We start from the raw sequence: 18,512 nt of genomic DNA on the forward strand, positions 1-18,512 counted from the left end.
TTTCTCATTTCACTTCAATGACCTGTATATTTCTTGTCTTTGGATGGTGGGAGGAGGCCGGAGAACACGGAGAGAACCCACAGTGTCACGGGGAGGACATGGGTGGAGTCTGCATGTTCTCCCCGTGTTATCGTGGGTTCTCTCTGGGTTCTCCGGCTCCTCCCACCGTCCAAAGACATGCATGTGTTAGGTAAATTGGTCCTCGTGAATTAATGTTTGTCTGTGTGTTTATGTCTCTGTGTTAACCCTGCGACGAGCTGGCCCCTGTGTACCCCGCCTAAGGCCCAAAGGCACTGGGAGAGGCTCCAGCCACCTGCGACCCCTAACAGGAACAAGCAGTTGAAAAAAAAAGAATGAATGACTTGTACATTTGTACAATTGTGTGAATGAATAACCATTCACTACATAATTCAACCTCCTCCAGCCACTACATTTGAATAGCAAATCAGCTGTAGAGCCGGCCGCCACACTGACACTACTCAACGGCTTTGTGCAGCTGATTATGTGACTGGATGACCACATTCATATCATAAGAGTCACTGCTGCTTAGATTTGTGTTTGTATTCATTCATATGCATTTGATATTTTGCAGTGCAGTTACAGTGCAGAGAACACAGAGAGACATTTTACATCTGACAATTGTCCTTTTTCCTTCTACAGATCACCAGAAACTCGAGAGGGAAGCTCGGATCTGCCGTCTACTCAAACACTCCAATATTGGTAAGAAATTATTGTATTAACTCGAGGGCATGAATTCTAAATGGCTCGCCACACCAAGGTGACTTCTGGGAGCAGGGCTGACATAGTTTCACACTGACCTGCTTTTTACACATACCGTGGAGTTGAACTAGAGCGTTCATCAATTGTGGTCTCAGTTGGCCACAATGACTCGTATAAAATAATTGCTAGAAAAAAAAACTTAAATTCGTTTTTGCAAAGAAATCTTAGTTCTAAGTGTTTGTTTCTCAATAAGAAACGGATGAATATGTACATGTGATTAGTTTGTACATCTATTTTTTTCTTGCATTTTTCTTGAAGCAACGTTTTTAGTTTTAAAGGAGTGAGAGAGCCACAGCCCTCGGATCAGATTCTCCTCTCTCGCCTTGAGCTTTATTGAACCAGTCGGCCCTAACTACATCCCCCGTGGCACTGTCACTCTCTATGGACTTCCAGTGGATTTCTCCGCCGACCCATAAACCTGAGACTTTCCCCTTTTACCGGGCTTCAGATGTGATCGCTCCATAGTCGCTCGCTGTCCTTCTGAGGCCCATCTGTCTTCTGCCTCTAAGATTCATGGGAGCGCTCTCATTAAGATTCCCTTCACACAGCCGGAGCGCAGGGAAAACCGGGATTCTCCGAGTTTATACTGCTCTGATGGATCTAAAGTGTCAATCAGGATACAAACCAACGCGCGTCACAGAAGTCCACTGGGAGAGTCGGCAGCTTGAGCACTTTATCAGTCATCATCTCGCATACATTAAGATTGATATGCAGGATGTAAAGAATGAAAACTTGAACATTAACATATTCACATACTTGGAGTTTGTGGTTGCACATCGCAGAATCTACAATACATTATTCATTTTTTTGAAGTTATTTTTACATTATAATGTTTTTCTTTGATCAATCCCGCTCAGAGGCAGGATCGCTAACCATACAAAATGAACAGACATCGGTGTTACAAATGACTGTCCAACTTTGCTTGCTCTGAGCGCTAACATTAAATTGGTAGTGTACTAATAAATAGTAGCAAATACAAGTAATCAACAGTCAAATTTGCAAAACATTTTGGGATATTTGCAATAATGATCATCAAAAAAGTGCTAAAACATGACTTTAAATGAATCAGATGAGGTCTAATGATCAGGCAAATATGAAAGAATGATAAAATATGATTTTGTTGTTATTTTAAGTAACATTTTGCAGTATTTTGAGCTGTTGTACATTTTTGCAGTGTTGGAACGAGTACTGAAAACGTTGACTCAAGTAAAAGTACAGTTACCGTCCACAAATTTAGTATATTTGAGTACTACTCAGAGTACTAATTAATTTTAACACCATCTTAGAAGCATTTTAGATCACTCTTTTATACAATACTTGATCAGTCAAACTGTGTTAAACTGAATTTAGTTATTTTAAACCACAATCTGCATATTCTCTAAGCTCTGGTGCAATGTTGTTCTGTGAGTGTGTCGGTTCAGAAAGGGGACTTGTACAGTGCAATGTAATTCAACTTATTACAATTACATGCTAGAATTATGAATTATTAATACAAGTACAGGTTTGAAAAAGTACATTTACCAAAAAAAAATATTTCCACCCCTGCACTATTGATTCACCAATATTAAAAATGAGCATTTTAAAACAAATATCACTATTATTCGTAATTGAAATTATTTTTCCTAATTTTATTTAGCAGCCTTTCTTGACACTCAAGGACATTTTACAAAGGAGTACAATACATAATGTAATCTGTAACACTTAAACAGCAATACAGAATAATAAAAAGTTAAATCAGAGGGAAAAGGCTATGAACAGATGGAACATGACTTATTATGAGATTTACTCAATGAAAAATTAGGGTTATTTTGGGGGATTTTAACATAAAAAAGATGTACATAAACAAATAATAGGCCTAAAAATATTATATCTTGTGATTAGTCGCCCACAGAAGATTTCCTCTGTCAAATGCAGGTATGAGGAATCTGTCACTCAAGATAAGACCTTCTCCTCACTAACCATCAGGCCACAGCCTTTTACTGTCGTGCTGTCACCGTTAGCTTTAGCACGGGGTGTCACTTTCACCTTGTCAGTCACTGCACACACTGCTGCCTGTAACACGTCCATTAGCCGCTGACGCTAATGAGCGTGGAAGTGAAGGTTAGCGGTTAGCGGTTAGCAGAGGTGAAACCAGCCCACATTCCTGCTGACTTAGAGGAGAACCGTGACTAAAAATAACTCAAGGAAGCGAGAGCATATGGCACGTTCAAATGAAACAACACTAAAAATGATCAATATTGCAACACCATTATAAAAATGTATTTGTTTCATGACGAGCTAAAAAGCAGCAAAGCTAGAAGGTGATGTTCTAGAATATGTTGTCTGTATTGGCCTTCTTATGCCCCGCCCACTTTCGACACTTCCGTTGTAATGGCACTTCCGGTCCAGCGGGAACTCCATTGATTTGAATGGAGACCGAGGGAAAAGTCTCGCCACTAAACATGCTATAAAGTAGATTGATTTGTGTAAAATATCCAATGTTCATGTGACCAACAGGTCAACAATGCACAGATTCTCTGGTGCGGTCCAAAAGATTTTTAGTCTGTGTGTAGTCTGTTTTTTGTGCGACATAAGCCTAACCCGTGCTATTGTTGTGTCCCCAGTGCGGCTCCATGAGAGCATATCAGAGGAGGGCTTCCACTACCTGGTGTTTGACCTGTAGGTGACCCCGCCTCGCTCAGGACGTCCCAACACCACATGTTCAGTCACATTAGCCTGCACTGAGGCATCATGGGAAATGTGAAGGCCTCCGTCGGCTCCCATCAACATGACTCTCACACACAGAGAATAAATACCCCTCACGTTAAGGGTTTTAAGCAATATTCAATGTCACAACAAGTACATGCTGTTTGTAGGAATCAGAAGTTGATTTATTTGTCAGATTATAGCAGTTGAGCCAGTTCGTCTGCATTTTTGATGACTAGTATTACAATTATAATGTACTAGGGGGGATGATGGGGGATGTTGACAAAATTAATATACATTTCTCTTATTTCTTTTTTTATTGTATAATAGTATACTAATATTGATTCAGATGATTTTATTTTAATCCAACTGAAATGGGCTAAAATTAAGTTTAAGTATCAGACAAGTGCGAAAATATCCCTTTATTCCCTGATTTGCAATCGTACACATTTTCATTTTCAAGAATCCTTTTGCATCCTTTTTTTAAATAGAGGGCATATCTTCAAAACAACATGCCACCTTTAGATGTACCACAGCTACAGAAAAGGGTCTGGCTGCAGCCGATGGGCAGTGCCATGTTGAGTGGAGCTCCATTAGGTCCTAGTAATACACTTATAATCAAACCCTAACACCTAACCTTACCCAACTTAACCCTGTAGGAATCGTAAATTAATAAACTGTCCTCATTTTCTTTAATTATTATTATTAAAAATTGTCACTGGATGTGTCTGAGTGAAGCTCCACTCAGCAGCCAACAGTGGCAAACCTCTATCTATTCAGCTGGACTCTCTTGCAATTACTTGTAAATTTATCCGAGGTTAAAAAAACAACAGAAAAAAAACATTTAACGTTGGTCAAACTAGACTGCAACATGAAAAACAAAAAATCTGACCAAATAATTTTTTTCAAGGATATATTGATGTACCATGAAAAAGAAACATCTCGCTGTGGGGGACCAAGTTTCTCCTCTTTACTAGAAGAGGAAAGTTGTGCCACGTTAATCTCATTCATTTCACTTCCACAACCTCAGGCCTGGTTATGACTGATCCTGCATCCGTCTGACACCGGCTCATTGTCCTTCTCATTGGGATGCGTTTGATCCGAGCCTGCTCCAGAACTCCAGTGAATGATGGAAACTCACTCGCAGATGGCTCAAGGATCACCGCCTTCACTCGTCTCGCCACCTTCCACCGCCGCCAGAAACGCTATCCGCCCCAGAGCGTTCCTCTTTATAGAATCATTATTCATAGCTCATACCTGCACTTCAACAAAAAGAGAAAGTTTAGTTTTACCACAGTTAAAGAGGAAATTATTCTCCCAGTGAATAGCGGTGAAATCGGCAAAATAATTACATGTTCTAAGTTTGAACAAAGCACTTTGCAGTTTTTTCATGATAATGACTCAAATCTACCCGAATAATCAGCAAGCGCTGAACTTTATGCAAATGTGTCCTTTTCTGTGGGTTTTAATGTGGGCAATTCAACGCCACAATCTCCAAATGGAACAGTTCAATCAGCACATTGTATAACTTTTTCCCCTTACATTTCCACTTGGATCACAAGGTCTGAATTAGAATTGATTTCACTTCGGCACAAATGTTGTGTTTTTATAATGTAGAGCTAAAATTAACCCACAAAACTTTTTGTTCTTGTATGTTTTTGCTGCTCCAAACTATATCCTAGTGTTTGTGTTACGGGAGAATTGATGAAACGAAGTGCTGCAAGTGAACGAATGTGAATGGAGGAATTGAAAAATATCCACCACTGTTACAAACTACAACTAATACGCGATTAACTATTATTATTTAGTTGTCCATTTCGGTCCATTGACTTCCTGTTCAAAACTGCAGAACTGATAATGCTGCGTTCACGTGCTCCTCGGGATTAAGAAATGACAAGTTCAGGTTCCGACTTGTTTGTTTTCATGTGCTTTTTATCGAAAAAATTCTGAATTTTTCAAACTATCACAACTAATTACAGGGGTGTGGGCGGGGATAGGGGGTAGGTGAAAACAGGAATTGTCTGAGCATTAAAGCCTAAAGTTGCAGGATAATACAGCATTACTCAATCATGCAGGATTCAATCATTATTCATCTTTGAGTGAAATAATGACGTAACAAGGTTAAAAGCTCATAAAAGTCAATTTTACACAAGCATTTTCTCCATTCATTCGACATGTGTACAATGTTGTTTACTCGTGCTGTCTTCTCACCTGATTTCCCTGTGGTAGTTTGGTGATGTTTTGTTCTCTCAACACTTGGGCTGCTCCTCCATCTGTTCACTTCACTGTTGTCTCTTATTCATCTGTCCACACTGCGTCCTACATCCTCACTTTACATCCATGTTGGTGTTGTTTCCGTCCAGAGTGACAGGCGGGGAGCTCTTTGAGGACATCGTTGCCAGAGAATACTACAGTGAAACGGATGCCAGGTTGGTGGATATTCTTCTTTTAACACGTTCTCTCCCATAAGGCACATTAAAGACATATACATCCCATTAACCTATCGATTGATACATGGGACGTATGGAATATTTAGATTCATATTTTGTGTTTGGAACAATATTCGGGGACTTAACAATGACAGATTTGTTGTAATTTGGCAGCACCAGACAGCGGGCCCATTATAATTATTACAAGTAAGAGCCCTTGCATTTTCTTATTCACTTTTCATGCTCAGAGGTAGTAAACAACAACCAACAATCACTCACATAACTCATTAATCATATCAGGGCAACGTAGAGGAAGTGTCTTGCTCAAGGATGTTTAAAACAATCAATGAAGTACTGTATTTATTCATGTTGTAAGAGTCTATTATTTCTCAACTTCTTTATTGTTGGGATTCTTTTGTCGTTTTGCATCACCATTTGACATCTTCTTGTTCCTTTCTTTCTCCTGCCCTCTGCCCTCTTTGCTCCAGTCACTGTATTCGGCAGCAGATTGTAGTGTAAATCACAATAGTCGTCAGAGAGAGACCTTAAGGTTAGTGAGAGTGAGAGCTTCAATCACAGGTCTGGTCTTAGTTCCTCTGACCATTCGACTCCTAACACTCCTAACTTCTCCCTGGCCTCACCAAACCCCGCTGCTTGCTGTGTCTGCGTATGTCTGTTGTGAAAATAACATTAGGTATATTTATTCATCTTTATGTTCCCAGGCTGTTTCATGATGTCATGGATCAGGGCTGCACAATAAATCAATGCAAACGAGAATTATTTAGGCAAAAGAATGTCCTCTGCAAAAAAACTAAATCCTGCCTTTTTATAGAAATAATAGTTGTAGCTTTAGTTTAGACCTCAAGAAATATGCATGGAATTCTAGTATTGGTTTGTCTTCTCTCAAATGTTAATGCATCACGTTTGCAATACTTTGCACAATACAGGAGCTCCATAATGTTTGGGTGGGGAATTGAATTGCAGTTTTGTCTGGTTCATTTATTTTAATTGATTCTTTGGTATATATTTGAACTTGTTTCATGCTACACTAGTAAATAGTGTGGGCCAAATTATCTGCAAGTATAATTGTATTTGATAGTCTGAATATTATGCCTTGAAATTAGAAAAAACTAGTCAGACATTGTGCAAATTGTGAATATCAAATATGTAAAAATTATCTAGACTTGTCTAAACAACTCAATTCCATATGACAGTTCTCCCACTGACAGGTGAGTTCTCTCTCAAAAAGTTCATGACAGTTCATTGGCAATGACAATGAACCTTGTCTGATTCTGATTCTAATGAAGTTCACTTTGTTTGTGTCTGGCGCTAACACATTCAAGTTTGGATTTGTGAGTAACTTGCCACTAACCTGTGCTCCCCCTGGTGTTTGCATGCAGCCATTGCATCCAGCAGATCCTGGAGGCTGTGCTCCACTGTCACCAGATGGGCGTGGTCCATCGGGATCTCAAGGTCAGTGTCCATTACTCGTGCTGTTCTCACACTGCTGTATTCATGTCATGTTGGAACCTTTACAATAACAACGTAAAATCACATGATCTTCAAGAAAATCTGCTTGTGAAACACACACATCTTTCACGTCTTTCAATAAGCGTTTGAATAACCATGAATCTTTATTGCTAATGCATTCCGTGGGGTTTCAGGAATCTATGGTATACCCCACAATCTATGGTATACCACAGAATCGATGGTATACCACAGAATCGATGGTATACCACAGAATCGATGGTATACCACAGAATCGATGGTATACCACAGAATCGATGGTATACCACAGAATCGATGATATACCACAGAATCGATGGTATACCACAGAATCGATGGTATACCACAGAATCGATGGTATACCACAGAATCTATGGTATACCACAGAATCGATGATATACCACAGAATCGATGGTATACCACAGAATCGATGGTATACCACAGAATCGATGGTATACCACAGAATCGATGGTATACCACAGAATCGATGGTATACCACAGAATCTATGGTATACCACAGAATCGATGATATACCACAGAATCGATGGTATACCACAGAATCTATGGTATACCACAGAATCGATGATATACCACAGAATCGATGGTATACCACAGAATCGATGGTATACCACAGAATCGATGGTATACCACAGAATCGATGGTATACCACAGAATCGATGATATACCACAGAATCGATGGTATACCACAGAATCGATGGTATACCACAGAATCGATGGTATACCACAGAATCGATGGTATACAGTACCACAGAAATGTGTCTAGGTGCAACGTAAATCACGGGCGGCGTGTGCACGTGCATGTGTGTGTGTATCGGAGGGAGCCCAGTGCGTCAACAAGCCTCATCTGTTTATAATGATTGTCTGTTGTACACGTCTCTCACTTTGGGGTCCGAGCATGCAGTTGTACTGATTGTGATTAGACTGGAGAAATTCACAGAACGGGTCTTTGTAACAGTTAATATCATAATCTATATTTAGTTGCAAAGAAAATGGTGTGATCTCATTTTGACTCAAATAGATTTGACTTTATCACATAAAAACATCAGGTACAGCTCATTTAAAGAGGCTATTTTGTAGATATATTGTAAAAGCTGCTCTTAGGGTCAAAATGAGGCAGCATCTAATAATAGAGTAGCCTATATACATATATCTGCTGCTAAACCAGGAAATGCACTGTTAGAATGCTAGTTGTTGCTTTTACAGTGACAGTATAACTTGCTCTGGCCTCTGAAAGTCACATTGAATTATTTGGAAGCTCAGACAATGTGAGAAAGTTAAACAGTTTAAAATGAACTGATGATACTTTTAAGAAAGTAAAAATCACGTACAGCTCCTTTTAAATATCTTACATGTATTATTTTATTATAATGTGTTTATTGCTTTAAAAAAATGCTTGTCAGTGCATTTTAGCGATATCGATATATGAAACCATTCTTCGATACCGAAAATGACTGTCCAGAGTGTAGGTCATGTTTTGTTCAGCGTGTTCAGTGATTGTGTCGATGTGGCTCTGATTTGCCAATCAAATGAGCCGGGCGTGTCCGAGGTGCTCTCCGGCCGGGCCATATCCAGCTGCTGTTTTTGCATTTGCTGATGGGTTGAGGGCTCTGATTTGCTGTTGCCTGGCAGCTGCCACAGCTCAGTGCAGGGATACACGGCAAAACAAATAGAAGGCAAACAAATAAGCCACAGGCCCAGAACACAGCACACCTCTCTGAGACTCTGCTGTTCACAGTTGTTGGCTTCATAAAGTCACTCCCACACTACAGTTAAGCACATTTCTGAGCGCGGTCTAGACACCTCGCTCTACTTCCACTGTCACAACGTTAAATTGATGGTTTAGTTGTGAAGTGATGTGCGGAAGAGGCTAAAGAAAGTTTTCAAACATCTCAAGTGAGGAATCAAAGCTTTGAGATCTCTTCTGAAAATGTTGCAAGGACACAACTGATATAGGCACCAGGATATCTTATACTGCTCATTTGAAAGATTCAGTAGTTACATTCATTAATCAATGATATTAAGATTTCCTTGTCCCATTTCGCTGTAACTAACTGTTGGCCTGTCACAATAACACATGTTGATGTTCAATATGTTTATAGAGAAAAATGTCACAATAAAAAATCATATTTAAAATACTAGCTGACACAATAAATTACATAATAATCAGGATTATTCCACTAAAGCCTTTTTCGACATGTACAATACTGTAAAAAAAGTATAATACAATAAAAACACAGCAGAATGAAATACTAGCTTCTATAATTAATCATAGAATGTACTTTTTTACCCTTGACAGCTATATCTTACCTTATCCTACAAATTCAAATAAAATGAACCCATTATAACTGCTGATTCACAAAAATATTGTTCCACCTATTATTTATTAAACGCTAATCCGATGTAGTAATTATGTGACGACCCCTCCATGTAGTTTTCTGCTTTTCTGACTGCACATTCACATTGTATGTAATTATATACTACATGCTACTTGCGACTTTATCCAACATCTTTCTTTAAAAATCTGTTTTAACAACATATAAAATTGTAAATTCTCCCCTGATGGGAAAAAAACATCTGAAATCCTGTATTGTCCTATAACTGAGACTTGAGTGCTGTTTTCACCTACACAATCCTGTATAGTTTCAGTTTATTTAGGAGCTGTCACACAGTGTCTCTAAGTGGCTTTACAGTAGACAGAAGTGTAGTCCCTGTGGTGCAGCAGCTTGTCAGAAATCCCCCGATGCGTTCAGGGACCCCAGGGAGGCTGTTTAAACTCAGTGTTTATCTGCAGGTGGAGCCGGTACACTCACGCTCATGTGCACTCAACAAACTCAAGTTTCACAGCTGTCTTGTTACATGCAGTTTGTCCAGCCCACAACACAACTTTGCTGCAACTTTTGTGGTGTCATAATACCTGCTAATGTGCAAAGAGTAGAAACTCATTCAATATTAAGGTTACCTGCTTGGATACAAATTTAAATCAAACAAAAATCCACCTTTAGAGATCTCCCAGTTAGGGCTTTTTTACCATGATATAAAGAGAAAATGTGCAATATTGATATAATTCACAATATAATTCACACTAAACAAATTACTTAACAGTGCAATCTATAATACTTGCTGATTCGGGGCAAAATGAAGTCTGCCATAACACATTTTCAAAGTTTAATTTAAGATATACTGGTACATTTTAATTATTTCAAGTCTCAATAACAAAAACAATGAGCAGCAACTTTGGATTTCCATGGTAGAAATGTCAGTTAGTTTGCTTGCTATTCTTTTACAAAATGATGAGGGGAACGATACTGTTTTGTAGGTTCAAAATTGTATTTGAGCCCCACAAAAAAGTATAATTTTGTATGTTCTATGTGTCCCCAAGTCTAACCTGTCATTATTAGAGTTTTTAGCCTCTGCAGAGCCTCCACGGTCAGGGATTAGGTCACCCCAGGTGTTAGAGGCAGCTATTAGCCACAGTCTCCACCGCCCCCGCTCGCAATTTACAGGAAAATCAGCTGTAATGCACATGCAATTATATCACAATATTCCAAAATTCCACTTTGCCCCTAAAGCAAATTATGATGTCATGAACAATAGGTTATGGCCCAGGATTACGCCCTCGGCCTGGGTGCCCACTGCTCCTGACAAACTGCCCCTGTGGCAAGTCAGGTCCCCTTTTTGAGATAATAAAGTCTACCTAACCTAAAAAGAGATCATCATAATCAGCTTTTTGTCATTACATTCAAAAACAAAGTCACTATTGTTGTACGCTCAATCATACAGAGTCAGAGTCGTCCTGTCTGTATTCAGAGCCTGCGCTGCTCCAGTAATTTTATCTTCTTTATGGCTCTCTGTATTGGACCCAATCCAATTAGAGCTATTACCGGGAGCGAGCGCAGAGCATCCATCCTGCTCCCGTCAGACTGAGCCCTGTCAACTGTGTGTGGGCAATGCAGCGCTCTGATTGGACCATGAGCCGGAATGTTTTTGCTTCTATTTCTGTGCACTACTTTGAATGTTCGACTGTATTTGCATGTGTGTAGTAGTAACACATGGGGAGCAAGAGAAGCTGGTACAATTTAGGTATTTTCTTTTGTAAAAAACGTTAAAAAAGCCTTCACTATTCTTGTTTTTTGTCTCTATTTTTTTTTTACATAGTTGGACTACAAAATGAAGGCATGTGCATTTAGTTTTAATATACCTGAAATGATTGCGTCTAAAAGTATGTTCAAATATTGCAGTATTGCGGCTGTATTGCAATATTGCTGAAACAAAGTTATGCATAAAAATAAGAAATGAGGTTGGTTATTTTATGGTAAACAAAATGTTTTGAGCTCTTGACCGTATTATTATTATTTTTTTAGCTTTTAATTCCAAAAACATACCTGCAGTTGTGTTTTATTTCATTCAGCAAGTTTTCTCTACTATATAAAATTGTAAGGTGACATTGCTTGCTTCTATTTTGGTAACTATGTAAATGGAGTCTACTTGACTAGCAAATTAAAAGTAAAATAAGCTATGGTTGACAGAGAAAAGCTTAGTTGAAAGGTTTTAAAATAGAAATGTTTGTAATTTCATTTACATTGGTTCTTGACACAGCATGGAATTAATTTCTACTGGATGCAACACAAATATGTGTCTATTACTAAGCTGTTTTAGCACAATATTGGTGATTACAATGGACAAAATGTAAAATGTTATTAAATGTTTCGCAGCAAAGGGTGCAGTATTAAAGGAGACCTATTTATGTTTTATTCTGGTACTTGAACTATAACATAAGTAGATCATCATTTTACATTCTGGTCATTGAAAACTGCAATATTGATCTAAAACAGCTTAATAACAGAAACAGGTCCATTGACTTCTTGTTCAAAACTACAGAACTGATAAGCCTCTTCATAGTTTTTATTTTTTTTAAAGGGACTACGTGACCTTTTGGAACTCTACATGTGTCACAGAGCGTTCATTTTCAAAGAATCACAACGTACAGGGATGTGGGTGTGGATAGGGGGTTGGTGAAAAGAGGATTTTTCAGTTGCAGGACAAAACAGTATTACTCAAACATCAATCCCAATTCATCTTTAAGTAAACTAATAATGAGGAAACACTGTTGAAGGTAATTTTGCATAATATGTCATGTTCCCTTTAAGGTATTCTGTCATTTCATGTGTTTCATTGAGCCATTTTTAATCATTCATCAAACATTCTTTCATAACAAGTTTACTCATGGCACAGATGGTATGAAGTGACATTCACTGACCCTGTCAAATGTGTGGATGTGCAGTAATGTGTGGATGTGCAGTAAGAAGTGTGGATGTGCAGTAAGAAGTGGCCGTACACATCTGTTTCCATCTTCCAGCTGCAGCGGTTAACACAGCAAAGATGGTAAAAAGACACTTTATAATTGGTGTTACTGAGTTACTACATATCACTTAACACAATTTTAAAAACATGTAACTGAGCCATTTTAAGGCGCAATGGACGATTTTTCGGCGATTTGAGAACGCAGGCTGAAGTGCGCATGCGCACTCCCCCGTGTGGACTGATACAACACACACGTGCGTTTGTTTATTAGCGCAACGGAGCGCATCACATCGCTCGTCTCCCGTAGATTTCTGTCCACTTCTGCGTCAGCTCGAACTGTCTTTCTCCGTCTTCATTTTGCCCCGTACACTGAGGGAACTATATTATGATAGATCCATGCGCTTAGGCACCTTTAAATATGTTTGTGAATAAAACAAAAAAAATGTGTTGTGCTGCAACTAACCGTTATTTTAGTAATCGACTATTTCTACATTGAGACAAATGTGCTGACTTGAAGCCCTCTAGAGAGACCATTTGTAGTCAAACGCTCCAAACACATTCAAAGTAAACTTGTTTTTAGAAAATAATTTGACGCCACAGAGGTTCTGAGATATATAAAATAAAGTATATTATTGATGGAACTCAGAAATAGTTTTGACATTTTGATGTAATAATGCCTCTGTTTTTTGTTATAAAAAGGTATTTTCCTGTGTTAACGATGATCAAATATCAAAATACGACTACTATTATTTTTCATAGTTGACTAGTCACGATTAATGAATTAATCGTTGTAACACTAACTAAGTGTATCATTATTATCTAACCTTTTGTGCTTCTCTTCACCACCAGCCGGAGAACCTCCTCCTGGCCAGTAAACTGAAGGGAGCGGCGGTCAAACTGGCAGATTTCGGCCTGGCCATTGAGGTACAGGGAGACCAGCAGGCGTGGTTTGGTAAGTCCAGTTCTCTGCTGCAGTTTTCCCTCATTAGATTATTTTCATTATTAGTTTATGTATGCAATGAAAATCATATCCTCGAAGATAAATCACCCAATTATGAGCTAGTTCTGTTGAAATACTGTACACTTACAACTTGCTCCTTATACTAACTTGTATTGAACGTGTTCCAAGTATTTTTTTTTTTGTAATGTGATCTCCAGAACGCATTCTATTACTCAATATGGCTATAAACGACTTTAACACTTTTTGTAAAATAAAGGCGCACGTTAAGATGATGCTTAAATGACTTGAATCCTTTTGCGAAGCTCTGCCTTGTCGAGATCATATCCACAGCTTCACCCATCAAAGAAAACAATATATACTTGCTTTTATCTTAATCAATAACACGTTGGATCACTGTTACACCTCTCAGTAATGCATTTCACGCCGTGGCCCACTCTGCTGTGGTTCACCTGATCCCCACACACAGAGGATGAAGCTCTCCAAACCTGAAGTGAGGACTATTCTACACCTTCTAACAAAACGTGATATGAATTTGTGTTTCAGGTTTTGCGGGCACACCAGGATACCTGTCTCCAGAGGTGCTGAGGAAGGACCCGTACGGAAAGCCAGTGGACATGTGGGCCTGTGGTAAGACGCGCAGCAGGAGAAGAGAGAGAGAGAGGCTCATGTTTAGAGGCACAAATGTCACTGCTGGACCACACAGAATCACACAGTCAGGACTGGTCAGGACTGGGAGAATCGTGGTGTCATTCCTGTTATAACCTGCGATTATGCTGATATGGTCAGATAGGGCTCATATTTTGTATAAAGAAAAAGAGTCATTTTCAGACACAACACAACAAAACTAGAGAACTTAATATAAGTGAAGATTAAAATGAGAGAATAAGGTGGGCTCCATTATAAAAAAGGGTTAAAGCATATTGAGTCCAGAAAAAAACCCTGTTGTCCATTGTCTGTTAATTTATTTGCTTTTAGAGACAAAATAAAATTACTTTGAAAATTGTGATTGATCAATCTGGCCGGTGAAAACTGTGATTCAGTGCTTCTCTGTTTTATGCAGCTTGAAAAATGTTATCCCCCTTTAATTGCCCACTGGTCATACTGAAGAAGTTCAAGAGTATCAATATCTGCAAAAATTAGTCTAGTCTAGTCTAGATTTTCTTTTGAGAATTGCAATAAAACAAACAGTCAAAAAGTCAAAAGTCTTCAATGTAGTATCTACACTGAGCCAGAATCCCTTGTGCGTCTCCAGTGTCCTGAACACTTGGGCTGTTGAATTAATCAGCGCTGATGCACATTTGCCTCACATCTAATGGAACAGGCCACCTGGGTCTGTCACACTCACACACACACACACACTCACACACACACACATGGACGCACACATGCACACACGCGCACACACATGCACACATGCTCGCACGCACACACGCACACACACACACACACACACACACACACACACATGGACGCACACATGCACACACGCGCACACACATGCACACATGCTCGCACGCACACACACACACACACACACACACACACACATGGACGCACACATGCACACACGCGCACACACATGCACACATGCTCGCACACACACACGCACACACACACACACATGGACGCACACATGCACACACGCGCACACACATGCACACATGCTCGCACGCGCACACACACACACACACACACACATGGACGCACACATGCACACACGCGCACACACATGCACACATGCTCGCACGCACACACACACACACACACACACACACACACACATGGACGCACACATGCACACACGCGCACACACATGCACACATGCTCGCACGCACACTCACACACACACACACACACACACACACATGGACGCACACATGCACACACGCGCACACACATGCACACATGCTCGCACGCACACACACACACACACACACACATGGACGCACACACACACGCGCGCGCACGTACACACATGCACACACGCGCGCACACACACACACACACACACACACACACACACACACACACACATGGACGCACACACACACGCGCGCGCACGTACACACATGCACACACACGCACACGCACATGGACGCACACACACACACACACGTACACACACACACACATGGACGCACACACATGCACTCATGCACTCATGCACACACACGCGCACACACACACACGTGCGCGCGCACGTACACACATGCACACACACGCGCGCACACGTGCACACACACACACATACACACGCACATGGACATGCACACACACACACACACATGTACACACACACACATGTGCGCGCACACGTACACACATGCGCACGCACACACACACACACACAAACAAACGCACGCACGCACGCACACACACACACACACACACGTGTGGCCTGTTTGTGTTGGGCTAGTGTGTTTGTTAGCCTGGGTACACAGAAGAAGCTAACCCGTGTGTGTGCCATCTTTCATCTTTGCCAGGCAGCTGATCAAACACACTAATCAGGAGAGAGCACAACTCCACGGTCAAGTCTGGCTTTTTTCACTTTAGCTTATGAATCTATATATATTATCCACATAAGAAGGAATAAAAATGCAAACAAGTGCAGTAAAACCTCGAGCCACGGCTTTGGTCACTGAACTATGCACCTTTCCCCACATCGTTGCCCCTCTGCACTCATCTACTCCCTCCTTTTTCCAGTATAACTTATAAAACTTACTCCTATCTAAATATTCCTGCACCTTTTATATTCTCATGCCTTTCGTGCTTCTCATGGTAAATGTGACTGTGTGTCTGTTTGTGATGAGAGTACGGGTGTCGTCTCCTTTTCATAAATCATCAGTTCCGTATTGTCTGTATGCAGACTGTATGTCTCTCCTCTTCTCCACCTCTCCACCACCCAGAGGCCAGAGGGGGAGGAGAAGAGGAGTGGAAGAGAGGTTCCATAGGAGAAGAGGAGTGGAAGGCAAGAGAGAGGTGCAGAGGAGAGAGTGGAAGAGAAAAGAGGTTACATAGGGGAGGAGTAGAAGAGAGAAGTGCAGAGGAGATGAGGAGTGTAAGACAAGAGAGGTGTGGAGGAGAAGAGGAGAGGAAGAGGGAGGAGTAGAAGAAAAGAAAGGTGTAAAAGAGAGGGAGGAGTATAAAAGAGAGGTATAGAGAAGGAGGAGTAGAAGAAAAGAGAGGTGTAAAAGAGAGGGAGGAGTATAAAAGAGAGGTATAGAGAAGGAGGAGTAGAAGAAAAGAGAGGTGTAGAGGAGAGGAAGAGAGGTGCAGAGGAGATGAGAGGAGGAGTAGAAGAGGGGTGCAGAGAGGAGGAGGGGAGAGGTGCAGTGCAGAAGTAGAGAAGAACTCTCAAAGGCTGTATATTTGCAGAGCTCTATGTTGTACCAGTTCCATTGAAAGAGTCATATATATATAATAATGTGAAAGGCTCTGGGAAATGGCAAATGTGCCACTGGCTTCTCACTGGACAGAACTCTGTATCTGGTCCTCAATACTCCTGCTCTCTTCTGAGAGCAGAGAAAACAACTGGACTGACCGTTGCTCTGTCTCTCTGTGTTGTGTTCTGTTTCATGTGTTTACATTTTGAATAAAAGAGAAAACAAATAGTATTTATAGCAATATTGAAAATGTAATTATTAATGTTATTTCAGGTCAATTTTGTCATTTATACTGTGAAAATGTGATTTTTATTGTTTTATTTTGATCAGTTATACTACTTTATAATTTCTCAAGAATGTGGGGAGGTATGGATTTAAGATGATGCCTTAAGAGGCACGCACCAGAAAGAAGCACTGCTATAGGCCAAATACTTGTTTGAACCGGATGAACATTTACCTCTGTAATAGAAGTGGGCTCCTTATATTGGTGAATACAGAGGCAGTTGTACCTGATATTATTATGTGTCCTGACCTCTGCTGTCCCATGTGCAGGTGTGATCCTGTACATCCTGTTGGTGGGATACCCTCCTTTCTGGGACGAGGACCAGCACAAACTCTATCAGCAGATCAAAGCGGGAGCCTACGATGTGAGTGTTAGAATGCTGTTAGTTTGTGCTAACTAGGCTTCTTCTTCTTCTTCTTCCCCCAGCACATGGCAGGTTTTGGAGTCTCAGTGGTCAAGATACGATTATTCGATCACGAAATGATTTGACTTTCATCTCAATAATCAATTAATTGTGACTATTTCACTTTTTTTAGGCCTACACATAACAATAGAAATATTTTTTGACTAGTCAACTAATTGAAAAAATTATTGCTAGAATAATCATTTTGCAAAACGATAGTTAGTTGCAGTCCTATTGTAGTATATTATTAATACAAATCTAAAATAGTTTGTTTTCTTGCCATTCAATATAAATGAAACTAATTATTTTATGTGTCTTTTTTAAGTGTCTTTTTTAGTCCAGATAACTATTTATGTAATATTTCAGTCCTTGTTTATTCAGGATTAATCGTTGCAGCCCTGTAGTGGATGATTAAATATGCTGTTACTTAAAACCTTAAAATTATAGTTATATAAGGTTCAGAATAGTGTCTATATTTTTAAGACTATGTCCAAGTTTTGCATGTGAGGGATGTAAAATTTGAGCCTTCCAAATGCTTTATTGTCTTAAAATAACATGTTTGTGTCTTAAGCTCCTGATGCCTCACTACTGTCACTCATTGTCACTTGTCTGTGCCAGTTTCCTTCTCCAGAGTGGGACACAGTGACGTCCGAGGCCAAAGACCTGATCAACAAGATGCTCACCATTCACCCCGCCAAGAGAGTGACGGCCACGGACGCGCTCAAGCACCCCTGGATCTGCGTACGACTCTCCATACCAG

The 18,512-nt window shown here is 40.1% G+C and overlaps 1 protein-coding gene across 6 annotated transcripts in view; it reads left to right on the forward strand.

Moving 5' to 3' along the window:
* Positions 1 to 18,512, forward strand: part of camk2d1 (calcium/calmodulin-dependent protein kinase (CaM kinase) II delta 1) — a 90,812-nt gene that overhangs the window by 46,971 nt on the left and 25,329 nt on the right. For all 6 annotated transcript variants that reach the window (XM_072458564.1, XM_072458559.1, XM_072458560.1 and 3 more), the window contains exons 3-10: positions 661 to 720; positions 3,384 to 3,438; positions 5,829 to 5,894; positions 7,295 to 7,367; positions 13,572 to 13,674; positions 14,227 to 14,310; positions 17,619 to 17,713; positions 18,371 to 18,493. In XM_072458564.1, coding sequence (XP_072314665.1) covers positions 661 to 720; positions 3,384 to 3,438; positions 5,829 to 5,894; positions 7,295 to 7,367; positions 13,572 to 13,674; positions 14,227 to 14,310; positions 17,619 to 17,713; positions 18,371 to 18,493 — 659 coding nt within the window. The remainder of the gene's footprint in view (positions 1 to 660; positions 721 to 3,383; positions 3,439 to 5,828; positions 5,895 to 7,294; positions 7,368 to 13,571; positions 13,675 to 14,226; positions 14,311 to 17,618; positions 17,714 to 18,370; positions 18,494 to 18,512) is intronic.

This window comes from Eucyclogobius newberryi, unplaced genomic scaffold (genome assembly GCF_026437365.1).
Source record: "Eucyclogobius newberryi isolate DKJ021-1_F unplaced genomic scaffold, fEucNew1.0.hap1 SCAF_22, whole genome shotgun sequence".
NCBI lineage: Eukaryota > Metazoa > Chordata > Actinopteri > Gobiiformes > Gobiidae > Eucyclogobius > Eucyclogobius newberryi.